Source organism: Mastacembelus armatus, chromosome 6, assembly GCF_900324485.2.
Source record: "Mastacembelus armatus chromosome 6, fMasArm1.2, whole genome shotgun sequence".
Lineage (NCBI taxonomy): Eukaryota > Metazoa > Chordata > Actinopteri > Synbranchiformes > Mastacembelidae > Mastacembelus > Mastacembelus armatus.
In genome coordinates, this window is record NC_046638.1 from 8,699,310 (window position 1) to 8,711,825 (window position 12,516).

Consider the following 12,516-nt stretch of genomic DNA (forward strand, 5'->3'; position numbering starts at 1 on the left):
AGAGTTACTGCACACAGGCGCCGAAACCAAAAGTGAAGTTCGGAATCAGGCTTGTTCCTCTTTTAGTTTAGCAGTATGGTTTCAATTGAGGAACTACTGACCACGAGTATGAAACCAGTGAAAACATGATTGAAATGTTTGGAGCCACTGTGTCCCCTATATTGTTGCATTTTCTCTTACACACACATTTATTGGTCACAGCAGGTCATTAGACATTATTATCTGAGGTGTTTTTACCTTTCTAAAATAAAACACACTGTTTATATATGTTGGCCCTGATGGGATGGAAAGCTACAGAGGTGACATGTTGGAGGTGAATAAAATGGTTGTTATAGAGTGGACAGGGAAAGTGGGGGCCTGTTGTGGGCTGTAATCTGCTCCCTTTGGTGTTTCATAACTGAACACATCATCTGAGATGATACAGGAGATGGGCCAATAAAAAAAAAAAAAAAAAAAAAAAAAAACTGGAGGTGGGGCATTTCCTCCTACAGGACTTTGGCAAACTTTGCCAATCTTTTACAACAGCTCATGTATACAGTTATAGTAAAATGCAGCCCTGCGGCTGCTTCTGCTTTCAGATATTTGCTCTGTCTCCATCTACTGGAAAAGAAATGTTGGACTGACCAGTATCTAGGCTAGACTGAGTTCAGAGGCATAGAGGAGACAACCAAAATAGATCATCTAGGCCCAAATGAATTTATCCCCCCGCCTCGTAATTTGGCTCTTTCTGGAGATGTTTGGCAAATCAAAGAAATGAGGGCTTTGTGGATTTATCTGCATTTCAGATTTCCGTGTATTGCTGAATTTCCTCCCCACCTCAGACACTGACAGCAGCCCCCAGGAGCGGAGTCCCGCTGTCCCGTGAAATTATCACGGCACCGAGGCGAGATACGCATGGAACATGGCTGCTATGAGGACTTTAACCGTGGCGGGTCTGTTTTTGGCGTTTTGCGCTATGGGACTGATAGCAATAGCGATCGGCACTGACAACTGGTACGAGACTGACGCGAGGAGGCACCGGGAACGCTGCAAGAATTATTCAAACAAAAGAAACGACCCCGGTTACATTTACATCTCCAACAACAACCTTCCGCTTCGTATGTTGCCAAAGGAGAAAAACGTGGAGAGAAAGGGCTCCAGTGTCAGCGGTGAAATGCTGCTGCTGCGGGCCAAGCGGCACTTCTTGCCTCCTGCCCCGGCCATGGAGTCCCTCTGCAGTCGGCAATTCAACTCCACCATCACCGGACTGTGGAGAAAGTGCCACCGAGAGACATTCGACCTGGAGATAGAAGATCTGATCTTTAAAGGTTTGGCTCGGGGGTGGGGTTGGGGGGGTCATTGTGTTATAACATGTTTGTTTTGGACATTTGTTGTTGTTTTTGCGGGGCGCCATCTGTAAATACTTCTGTGTACGAATATGCGCTATCCAAGGTGCTGATGCTGCGCACAGACCCTGGAGGCCTACGCAGTATAACACAGAGTACAGCTACAGTGCAATCGACGTGCTGTGTTATTTTCCAGCACCAAAAAGGGCAAGCCGTAGTAACAGAAGCCTCGAGATGCGTACAATAAGCTACTCCACAATGGTGTGGGTGGATGGGTGGGTGGTGGCGGAAGGGGGTTGGGTGTATTATTTATTTTTTTATTTTTTAATTTTTTTTTGGGAGGGGGTGGCAGCAGAGAGCCTGTGATATCCTGTTCATCTCATCTCAGTGTGTCTCTTTGTGCTGTTTACATCCACAGGATTGGTTCCGCGCTGCACACCAATAAAATACTACTACTCATCGTCGGCGCTCCCCAAAAATCTGCCAATCAATCTGACGAAGACAATACGCCAGGATGAGTGGCACGCGCTGCGTGAGTCCATGACGTGATGAACTAATATAAAGAAACATATAGCATCGCTCTGACACACAGCTTCACTTTGTCTTGTGCCTTTGCAGACCTCCAGAGGATGACCGCCAGCTTCATAGGCATGGCCATAGCCATCATCCTGTTCGGCTGGATCATAGGGGTGCTGGGCTGCTGTAAGGAGCATGATCTGATGCAGTATGTCGCCGGACTTCTCTTCCTCATGGGAGGTAAGACGCGCTTTACATAAAGAGCACTACCCTGAGTCACCACAGAGGGGCAGCAAGGTCTCTGCTAATGAGAGGGTGGTGAACTGATGCATCAGAGGAGATGGAGGTGGGTTGCTCTTGTGTCTGATTTGGTTCTCGTCTTCCTCTCTGGCAGGGACATGCTGCATAATCTCCCTCTGCACGTGTGTGGCTGGGATCAACTTTGAACTGTCCCGCTATCCTCGTTACATGTTTGGCATACCGGAGGACATCAGTCATGGTTATGGCTGGTCCATGTTTTGTGCCTGGGGGGGACTGGGCCTTACGTTGCTGGCTGGTTTCCTGTGCACACTGGCTCCTTCCCTCTACCCTCCACACACACCTGTGGCGCACAAGCCCAGGCAGGAAAACGGCTGCGTGTGACAGGTCGCCGCACATCTCCCAGACACCTGTCTCATCCTGAAACAGTGACGAGACCTGTCCCAGAGACAGTTTTACCCAGGGACTCGGAGCAGAGAGAGAGCCTTCAGACAAGAGTGGCACAGGGAAAGCAGAGGACACTGGACTCCGGCTCTCACCTGACAATGAAAAAAGAGGTGGCATTTGGCTGGAGATGAGTTCAGTTCCTCTGGTGCTTTTTTTTTTTTTTCTGTCCCTCTTCATGAATGAACTGTTCAGTCTTATTGCTTGCTCTTCAAGAGGAGAATAGTTATACACATTTTCTTGCTAGTTTGAGAAGAAAAAAAGAGAAAAAGAAAAACTGGCAGAAGATCAATAGCACAACTTTAAAAGGATCAAATTATGGATGTGTACTGTCACATTTCAAAGGGCAACTGTGTATCATTATGTACCCATTCAATACAAGTTATGTACATGTACTTTTTGAATTGTATGTATGCAGATGCATTTGTGTTTATTCAAGGAAAAATATGATCGTTAAGACCAAACTGTGTTCGAGGGAAATGTTTTGTTGTTCTTGAGGTCTTACCTCCCATCAAAATATTTTTGAGAAATAAATCAGCCATGCAAAACTTTCTCCATATTGCGTAACACACTAACAGATGTGATATAAGTGTGTCTGTGGTTGTTTTGACCCTCGCGTTATGAGTTCACTGGTGTGTCAGCAGGGAGCGACGACTGCTGATGGAGTGAAAACATTTACAGCGTTATTTTTAGAAGAGGTGTTTGCAGCCATCTGTTTGGTTTAACCACTTAAACACTTAGAACACTTTAAAAAACATAGGTGAACAAAACTTATGTCAGTCACCAAAACCAGGAGATAAAAATTAAAGGATCTGAATAAAAAAGGACAGAAAAAATATGAAATAAAGCAGCTGTCGGCTGCGGATGACAATGAAATAAAACCACAATTTTGAAAAACATCAATTACACATTTAAAACAAATTAAATGACATTCAATTAAAATTTCTGTAATTAGATGCTGGTGACAGCACAGATTTCTACTTGTGTTATAATTCATTAAATTAATTTTTTTTTCTTCCATTGACAACTTGCATACCAGCCACTGTGAGCTGCACCCACAGTTTTTATGATAAAATAAAGCATTGTGACATCGAATTCAAATGCTAATTGTCTCATTCCTCTGTTCCTCAGCCTCCTCTCTTCATCCTTGCATTGCTCAAACTATATTTATTACTAGATGCAGCTGAAATGCTAGTATGGTAGCATAAATGATAATCATAATTGTTGCATAGTGGAAGTACATTTACTCAAGACCTCTTCTCAATTACAGTTTTGAGGTACTTCTACTGCAGTTGGGTAATTCCATATGCCTTTATATTTATACTCCACTTCTGAATTTCCCCCATGTGGGATTAATAAAGTTTCTATCTATCTATCTATCTATCTATCTATATACTGTATTTTAGAGGTGAATATTATACTTATACTATATACTATTATACTTTTAATTATTAATACAAACTAAGTAGCTAAGCAATTATGATAGTCCCAACTTCATCAGGTGCAACATTAAAGCATTAGCATTAAAGCAACATTTTTGAGCCCAGGGTTATAATCCAATAATCTAATGTGGGATTCTGTAATGGGTCATGCTGTATAATGACTCTACTTTTATGTTGTCTTTTGTAAAATTCAGAATGTAGTATTCTGAAGTAAAAGAGCAGAGTACTTCTCAGTGGCTGAGGAAATAGATTGGAGATGATATTTTTCTGTAGTATCAGTAACATTTGTTTTTTTTTTTTTTTTTTTTGGTGTGAAAGTTCATTCTTGGGCTTCAATATAGCAAAGAGACGAAATAAGCTTCACTTAAGGTCCACTTACAAGCTTCTTCTAGAACATTCAACCCCAGGTCATGGTCTTCCTCAGAGGGGCTCCTTTGAGCAGTGGTGGTTTTCTCAGTTGCCATGGAGTTGCTCTGCTGCTGAAGACGGAGAAATGATTGAGCCCCTCTGAAAAACATAATTATTTTGTCAAAACCATTGTTCTCACTCAAGTAAAATGACCAGAACAGTGATTCTCTGTGATACTTATAGTAGGATTAGAAGCAGCAGTAGTATTCAAACAGCTCTTGTCTTCTTAATAATAAAGCTACAGAGGCATGCAGTTTGGGGGTTTTGTGCCTTGTCCAGGGAGAGGTCACTGTGTTCTCAGGGCAGCTCTGGTCTGCATTCTTGACCTTTCTTTGTTTGTTCTTAAAATACATCAGTGAGGAGATAACATTCTTTTAACAGCAGGCTTAACACTCGGGACTTCCTGCTTCTCAGCACCGGGAACCTGAAAGAAAAATATTTTCCTATAGGTGGAATTAATGATTTGAGCCAACACACACAAATTAAGTAAGATGAGAGGGTTGCTTACCAGAGGTTTCATGACTTACATGGTGGAAATTTGAAACAAATCTTTTAATCAAATCTTCGGAGGCCTGTCTAGCGCCCTTGGAAATGAAGAGCCATATAGACATATAGGGTTTCTCTGTAGATGGAGCCCCTGTCTGCAGTTCTGGCACTGTGCTCAACTACACAGGGCTGTTTTCAAAATGGGGTCCCTCTGGGGAAGCTGGACTGTGAGGAAAACCAGACAGAGGAAATCACACCCAGTTGTGCTCATGGCAGCAACATCTGGCTCCCTCACATCTGCAGAGACAATATCTCTGTAAAAAGTGGGCACGCTTATGGCAATTAGTTTGTAGTTGATGCAGATGTTGGACAATAGTGTTTTAAACGGTAGTTGGAAACAGAAAATACACAGATTATTATGAAAGGCAGTCTGAAGATTAAAATCAAGACACTGAACATTAAACAGCCTGACAGTGGATTATTTTGTGTGTGTGTGAACCTGGAAGACAAGAGTTAATGCATTTCAGAAATTCCAAACTGCTTTCCTACAATAAACAGTTGTCAGCAATTACATGTTTTATGTCGACACACACTGGAACAGTTTTGATAGAGATTTAAACAAGCTGTGTGGCAATTGCAACACAAAAAAACATTTCATATCAACCACACACTTAACGGCCTGTGACAGACAAAAAGACTAGATAATGAAGACAGTGGCTGCTTTTGGACAGAGATATGTGATACTTGAGTAGATGATTTCCAGATGGAAGTGGGAGGCAACGACAGACTCCAGATGCCAATTAACCAGGGCCACTTGAAGGGACAGTCACGCCTGCCACTTGTAACACAAACTAAAATGTGGTGATGTAAAGACATGACATGGGAGGAGGGTCACTTTCCACTGCTGAAAACAAAAAGGTTCAGATTTCAAAGGTTCTATGTTTATGAAAAGCTCAAGCTTCAAAGCACAGAGGTGGTTTTACAATATAGTAATTCTCAGGACAAATATACAGCAGAAAAAAAAAAATAATCACAACTTCAACATAAAAACACAAAAAAATATTCATTCATTTTAACCTCAGTGAGCAATATTAAGTTTTCATTGAAATAAAACATAGAACGTTATTTGTGATAAATATGTGGTGTTTATTTGATCAGTTATAATAACCTAAAACTGTGAGCTTTATAATTTAAACCATACAGACAGAAAGTTGGCCGGTTTATGGATGTAGTAGACGATAAATCCAACTGGGCGGCTTTTGTTTTCATACTCTCTGCTGAATAGCTGTTTTTCTCAGAAGTGGCACAGAGGTCTCTCCTTGCAGACAATTTATGTTCACATTTCCTTTTTCCCTCCTGACTCAGAGGAATGTGTTGATGTTTTTGTTAGCGCTCCCTTCAATGACACAGTTCCAAGGAATAGGCAACACCAAAGGTCAGATATATTCAAATACTTGGAAAGGGTATTTATAAGCCACACTATACTTTCCAGTTGTTTTGTTGAACTAGAGGGTCCTCTCTCTCTCTCTCTCTCTCTCACACACACACACACACACACACACACACACACACACACACAAGCTGCCATAAGCCCACTATGAATCAACTTTAAGGTACTCGGTCTTCAGGCGGCTCAGTCTAGTCCCGTGGCTGCGGACGATGAGAGTCAGTAGCTCATGTTTGTCTTTAAGTCCCAGAGAGATGTCCGTAGTTTCCCTCAGGGCGCTCCTGATGTCACTCACTTGTTTCACTACATGGCCGTTCAGCTGCTGCTCCTCTCTCAGCTCAGTCTCTTGACTTTGTTTAAACTTCACTTCCAGCTCCACCAGCGACTTGTCCACGTTAGAAAAGGCCTCGCTGATCTGGGAGATCTCCCTCTGGAGGAACTTGCCGTAGCTGTCCTCTCCGTCCAGGTCGTGCGCTACAGTGCGGCCGATGGTCTCCAGGAGTCGCGCCGCGTCCTCCGTCTGCAGCTTGGTGATGATGAAGTCGTCCCGCACCGCGGAGTCGCTGTCCTCGGAGGCCCCACATGGATACACGTCAGAGAACTTAAACAGCATCTGGCACAGCTCCGGGTCTTCAGTCGCGTCGTAATCCCCGTCCGGCACAAAGAAGTGATGAAAAGTGCCATTGGAGATCTCCGGTTGGAGGGGCCCGGTGTAGTATGCCGAGCAAAATGGGAAAAATGTGACTATGGTGAGCAGCAGTGGGACGGGGTCCATCATGCACCTCCTCTCTCTCTCTTTGACCAACAGCATCTGCACTGGGAGCCGGAGCCGGCGCACGGTTTTCACCCTGACTCATGTTACAAAATCCCCCGTCACCTAAAAGGCACAGACCGCCTTTTGAAGTGAAGAGGGCCCCTAGTGGCCCCTGATTACTCCAACCACACAGTGTCAGTGTAGAGTTACAAAGCTGCTTTTCAAATAACGTCACGCCAACAGTGCAAACACTTAGCCTGATCCACGTTTCTTATAGGCCTGTATTTGAGGTCATTAAATCATTTCATCATTTTGGTCATTAAATAAAATGCCAATGGATATTGTCAAAAGAAAAATACATTAGAAGTTAAGTTTCCACCCAACAATAGAAGTAGATAGATGGATTCCCAGAGTGTATAATTTGAGCTCTCTGATGAGGGTCCCCTGGGCTATGATAGTCTCTACTGCACATCCTGTCTTAAATAGTTTAATCATGGCAGTGTGGTCGCAGATATGGCTCTCAGCATGTCAACAATACTCACACAAACTGGAAACATATGCTGAGCAATAAACACGGAGCTGGAAGTGACTGGTGGTGTCCTCTGTTTCATCCATCCATTTAGGTTCAAGCAGTATCCACAGGATGGGGTTTGGCTTTTGCTGTATGACATGGTATGAAACATGAGATACCTACAAAATATAAGAGAATAGAAAAAACTGAAAACATGTTTGATCAAAAAAAAAAAAAAATCTAAAGGTATAATCTACAAACAGGAAGACAAGACATGAAAACAACGTGTAAACACTAAACCTAAGAGTCATATAGAAAACCTGTCAGGAAGCAAAGGTTGAAGGTCAGATACAGATATGGGAGCTGGGAGCAGGTGTTCTGGCACATCTGGAGGTCAGGTGAAAGGAACGGCTGGAATACATTAGAGATAACTGCAGGGTGAGGAGGGCAAAGACATTTTACACAGGTGCCAATAAAACTGCTAACAACAGCTCTTTTAAGCATTTGAGTAAATCATGTCAGTGAGCCAGCATAAACTGTGCTAGGGTCCTGAAACTCATCAATCTAAACAGAGTGCTGCACTTAGTATTATTAAATAAAATGGCATCAAAATATCTTCCATAAAAAAAAGGCCTGTGGCAGATTTGAAAATGACAGGAGAGGGCAGTGCAAAATCAGGGTGATTCACAGAATCAAATCATTTTCCACTAATTTTTACACTGTTTTGTTGATTTTCAGTAACTATTTTGTGTAAAGAATTATTTGTTTGTAATTTGGCTCTAACTCGGCTTTCCATAACTACATAAAAACATTCATAACAAAAGTTATTAGTATCTGACTCCAAGACAATGTTTGAAAAAGACAGATCATTTGTACACTCTGGGATGTGTTTAAAGCAGTAATCTTATTTTTGGGCACTTGGGGGCAGCACTAACAATCATTTAAAACTGTGTTTTGGTCCAACATTTACTTTCTTTTAGCTCTGTTTTTGGTCACCACCATCTGCTGATGGAAATATATGGCTCTTTATGTCCTGAATGCTCCACTGTGTTCACCTGACACGCACTACCTGCATCTGCTCTGGGAGATTGAAAAAGAAGGACCCAACCTCTGCTGGTTTAGCTAATTAAGGGAAAACAGAAACAGCTGCATGCCAAATGTGACCCACTAATCCAGCTTGTATTTGCTGACAATAAAGCAATAAAACGCCACGTTTAAAAAGTCTGAAACGTTATAACATGTGCTTTTCATTTTAACCTGACTTCTGAATAAAAAACCTTCTATTTAGTCATATGCCTATCACCCAGGGACAGTCACCATCTCCGTTCTCTACACCTTTAACACATCAACATGTGATGTATCAGACCCAGGATGTTTCATCTCCCACAGTCTGCTGTCTGTTTTGTGCTGGACAGATAGGATTTATCAGAGCTCTTTTGCTAAATAAGCTGCTTTTTGTTGCTGAAAATGATGAGAGCAACAAAACCAAAACAGTAAAGCTGTGGGCTGGAAAACCAAAACAATGAGCTGAAGGACATTAAAATGCTCCAACCAACAGTAACTGCAGAGTCAAGTGGAAATTCTCTGTGTCACCCAGTAAATAATACTGCACAGAATTTCCTTTTAATCACTGTGGACTTTAGAAAGAGGCTGATATTCTCACACAATTTGGGTCTTTTGTTGCATCTATTTTTAAACACTTAGGACTCATTAGTTGTCCATTATCATCAAGGGGTCATAAATCTAAAAAAAGATCAGTGTCATTACATCTGTAGTAGCACAACAGCATTTGTCTCCAAGATGTGGAAATATATTTTACAACTACACTTCAGAGCGAGTCTGTTTTGTATTTGCCCTTTGTAACTATGTGCCACAAGAGTAGAGCTTCTAGAAGAAAGAGTTGTTTGTTTGAAATCCACTGTTGTACTGTTGAACACACTGCTGAATCAAAGATACAAGCAGAGACAGCTTGAGGCTTCCTGGCATGCAGCCTTTCTCTGTTCCTTCATAAGTCACACACCTGAATAAATACAGTGTCTCTCAACATAAACACTGCTAGAGTAAACTGACCAGCTCGCCAAAGCAGAGCACAGTACTGCAGGGCAAAGCTGCCTGAAAGCAGATGTAACAGCAAATACACATCAGTGGAATTGTTTGGGATTTTCTTGTTGATCCTCTACTATATAATCTTGAGTGTGTGTGTGTATGTGTGTGTGTGTGTGTCTGCTGAGGCCTGAGGATGGTAGTTTGGACAGATGCCTCTCAGATGTTGATGATTGGTTTCCTCTCAGTGCTGGTCTGAGAGAGCAGGAGGGACCAGGGGCCTGCAGCCTGCGTGGAAGACTGCAGTGACTGACTCATAGTCTCGCAGTGAATCTCAATGACCTTATGCTCATCACTTCATCACAGCGGAACTCATCAACCAAAAGACTTACTTAGATATGGTAATTCATAGCAGGAACATTTCCATCAGTTATCAACAGTCATGCTACAGTAGGTTCATTTATATGGCCTTTCATTAAATCATTAAATCATTAAAGTCTTAAATGAGCTCAGACATTGGCATCTTATTAACCAACAATCAATGAAAAAAAATCACCCAGGCAGCACAAACTCTGCACAATCATCTAATTCTGCTGTTTACTACATGTTGATATTTTCAACACCACAGTGATGTTTGACCAATGGTGGTCAGACATGCAGTAAATCTTGTCTGTAAATATTAGGATTCTGTATTTCCATTTTAAAAAATCTTAAGTGAGTCAGACACAATTGTTATAGCTATTCAAGAGATGTGTTTAGTGAAATGAACTATTTAAAGCCATAAACAGGTAAACAACATAATATACAAACATCATTTCCCATAAACGGAGAAACACACCTAAAATATTTCAATACATCTATGAAAATAATAAACAGTAGGCATTAGGTTTTGGTCTCACTTCCAACAAGAGAAAATTTTTTCAAGCTCCCTATTCTGCATTGTTCACCAAATCATATACAAGTAGGAAGGAGAAAACCACTGAAGCAGACAAAGTAATTATTCCACTGGCAGAAGCCTCAAAGCACTGCAAGACATACAACATTTTGTACTGTCTTGGTATTACAGTCACTGTCATTTTCCCATTTTCCTCCTACACATATAAAGCACAGCTCAATGGTCACAAACCTTCTGAAAACTGTCTGCATCAAATAATGGATCAGCTGGAAATGCACCCATTAAAAGTTACAGCACACATATATATTGTAATACTGTGCACACTAGAGTGATTTTTTTCCATCATGGCACGGTTATTAAATTAAACGATGATGATCAATTCTGCCCTCAGCTATGACCCCAAATCTCTGGACTATCTCCAGCGTAGTACATCTACAGTTTGTTTTCAATCACAGCCCATAGTCCCTGAGGTGCCATTTCCCCCCAGGATTAGACCCTGACTCCGCTCTCCACTTATAATAAATACGTGCATACGTGAAACAGTTTTCTGCATCAAGCTGCTCTAACGTTTTGTGGACTTCAGTATTGTGGCTCCTTTGTCCCCTGCTGGTCGTCCTTGGGCCCCCTGCCCTCTTTATGCTTCTGTATAGATGGATTTATGGCCACAGTCTCAGGGAGCCCACTGATTACATTCCTAACCTGCACTGTAAATCAGTGAGTATGAATAACATCAGCCACCTGGATGTGCTCACAGAGACCAAGAACTAGTGCCTGCAGTCTGCCGGGGAGGGAAAACGGTTAAAATCCCAGCAGGTATACGAGACTGCATTTGGACTTACGTCTACTCAGGAAAACTGCTCTGCACATACCGTGAATAATGTCTCTTCTGTTTTACTGGGAGTGAGACTCACATGTTTGACTTTGGAGCCCTGCAGAAAACCCCCAGCTGGTGCAGCTATGTGCAGCTGAGTTGGAGAATAAAGTTTGTGATGAAAGCAGAGCATCTTCCTTTTTGTGTAAAAGCTGCTCACTCATCTACAGTATGAGAGAAGTGTTATAAAGTACATTTAATCAATTTACTGAACTTACTATATGCTTAGCCTTATGGTACTAGTGCTTGAATATTTACATTTTATGCTACTTTACACTTCACTAGCTTTCAAAGGAAGATGATGTACATATCACCTACAGGGGCCATTTTCTGCACATCAGGACTTTGATTCAGATAATTTGGGTATATTTTGCTGATATTATTTCAGCGATCACTTTTTTTGAATGCTGGGCTATGAAATTAAGTTTTGCCACATTGTTTTTAAATTGCAGGTGACTTCTTGTTGTGAATCTATGTCTTTTGGCCTGATTGGTGGCACAGACTGTGTTCAGATATACTCCTTTAACATCACTTTAAAGGTTTTCCAGTGTCACAGAACGTATTATGTGGAATAAATCAATTTATGAAGTTATTTTCTCACTAGGACTCAACAGCGGTGAGAATGTGAAACTGTGATTTTTAAGCCTCGTATGTAAGGTCAGTTGCTTCTGATGAAAGAGGTGAAAGGAAAAATTTCTGTGTAGGCATCCAATAGTAAGAAAGAACATAGGAAATACGTAACCATCTGTCATTACGGCTTGAAACAAGATCACTGCACGCCTCTTCTGGAGTGTTTACATCGCACTGTAAAGCATGAAGGACCAGTGTTAATGGACATGACAAGAGTGGAGAACAGCAGTAAACAGCACAATGTAGTGGGAAAATCATACAAAACTCAAATTGTGGGTTTTTCATAGAAACACTTTTTAACAATCTGTTATATGAACACTTTCTGGCAAGAAGATTTGAGGTCTGTGATAAAACTAGTGGAAAACAAGAAAAAAAAAAAAAAAATCTCTGCATACTGCTGTGCTTTTTTTTTTTTTTTTCCATAAGCAGATTTAGTTAAACTTAGAGTCATGAAAATCATATCAGCTGGACCCAGAGGCTGCTTCT

The 12,516-nt window shown here is 41.5% G+C and overlaps 2 protein-coding genes across 2 annotated transcripts; one reads left to right on the forward strand and one right to left on the reverse strand.

Annotated features, from left to right (window-relative positions):
* The first annotated feature begins 288 nt into the window (after positions 1–288).
* Positions 289–3,073, forward strand: tmem276a (transmembrane protein 276a). Its single transcript, XM_026311082.1, has 4 exons — positions 289–1,307; positions 1,744–1,857; positions 1,944–2,081; positions 2,236–3,073. Exons 1-4 carry the CDS (start codon positions 902–904, stop codon positions 2,481–2,483), a joined length of 906 nt encoding a protein of 301 aa, XP_026166867.1. The 5' UTR covers positions 289–901; the 3' UTR covers positions 2,484–3,073.
* A 3,199-nt stretch (positions 3,074–6,272) lies between these two features.
* fibina (fin bud initiation factor a) lies at positions 6,273–7,153 on the reverse strand. Its single transcript, XM_026311085.2, has one exon. It carries the CDS (start codon positions 7,135–7,137, stop codon positions 6,475–6,477), a length of 663 nt encoding a protein of 220 aa, XP_026166870.1. The 5' UTR covers positions 7,138–7,153; the 3' UTR covers positions 6,273–6,474.
* Between the last annotated feature and the right edge of the window lie 5,363 nt (positions 7,154–12,516).

What these genes read in the sequence shown, in the direction of transcription:
- tmem276a (XM_026311082.1), top strand. Translation starts at nt 902, where the DNA reads ATGGCTGCTATGAGGACTTTAACCGTGGCGGGTCTGTTTTTGGCGTTT. An exon ending in AGAAGATCTGATCTTTAAAG is followed by an intron (nt 1,308 to 1,743) that starts GTTTGGCTCGGG and finishes TTACATCCACAG; the next exon opens with GATTGGTTCCGCGCTGCACA. An exon ending in ACTTCTCTTCCTCATGGGAG is followed by an intron (nt 2,082 to 2,235) that starts GTAAGACGCGCT and finishes CCTCTCTGGCAG; the next exon opens with GGACATGCTGCATAATCTCC.
- fibina (XM_026311085.2), bottom strand. Translation starts at nt 7,137, where the DNA reads ATGCTGTTGGTCAAAGAGAGAGAGAGGAGGTGCATGATGGACCCCGTC.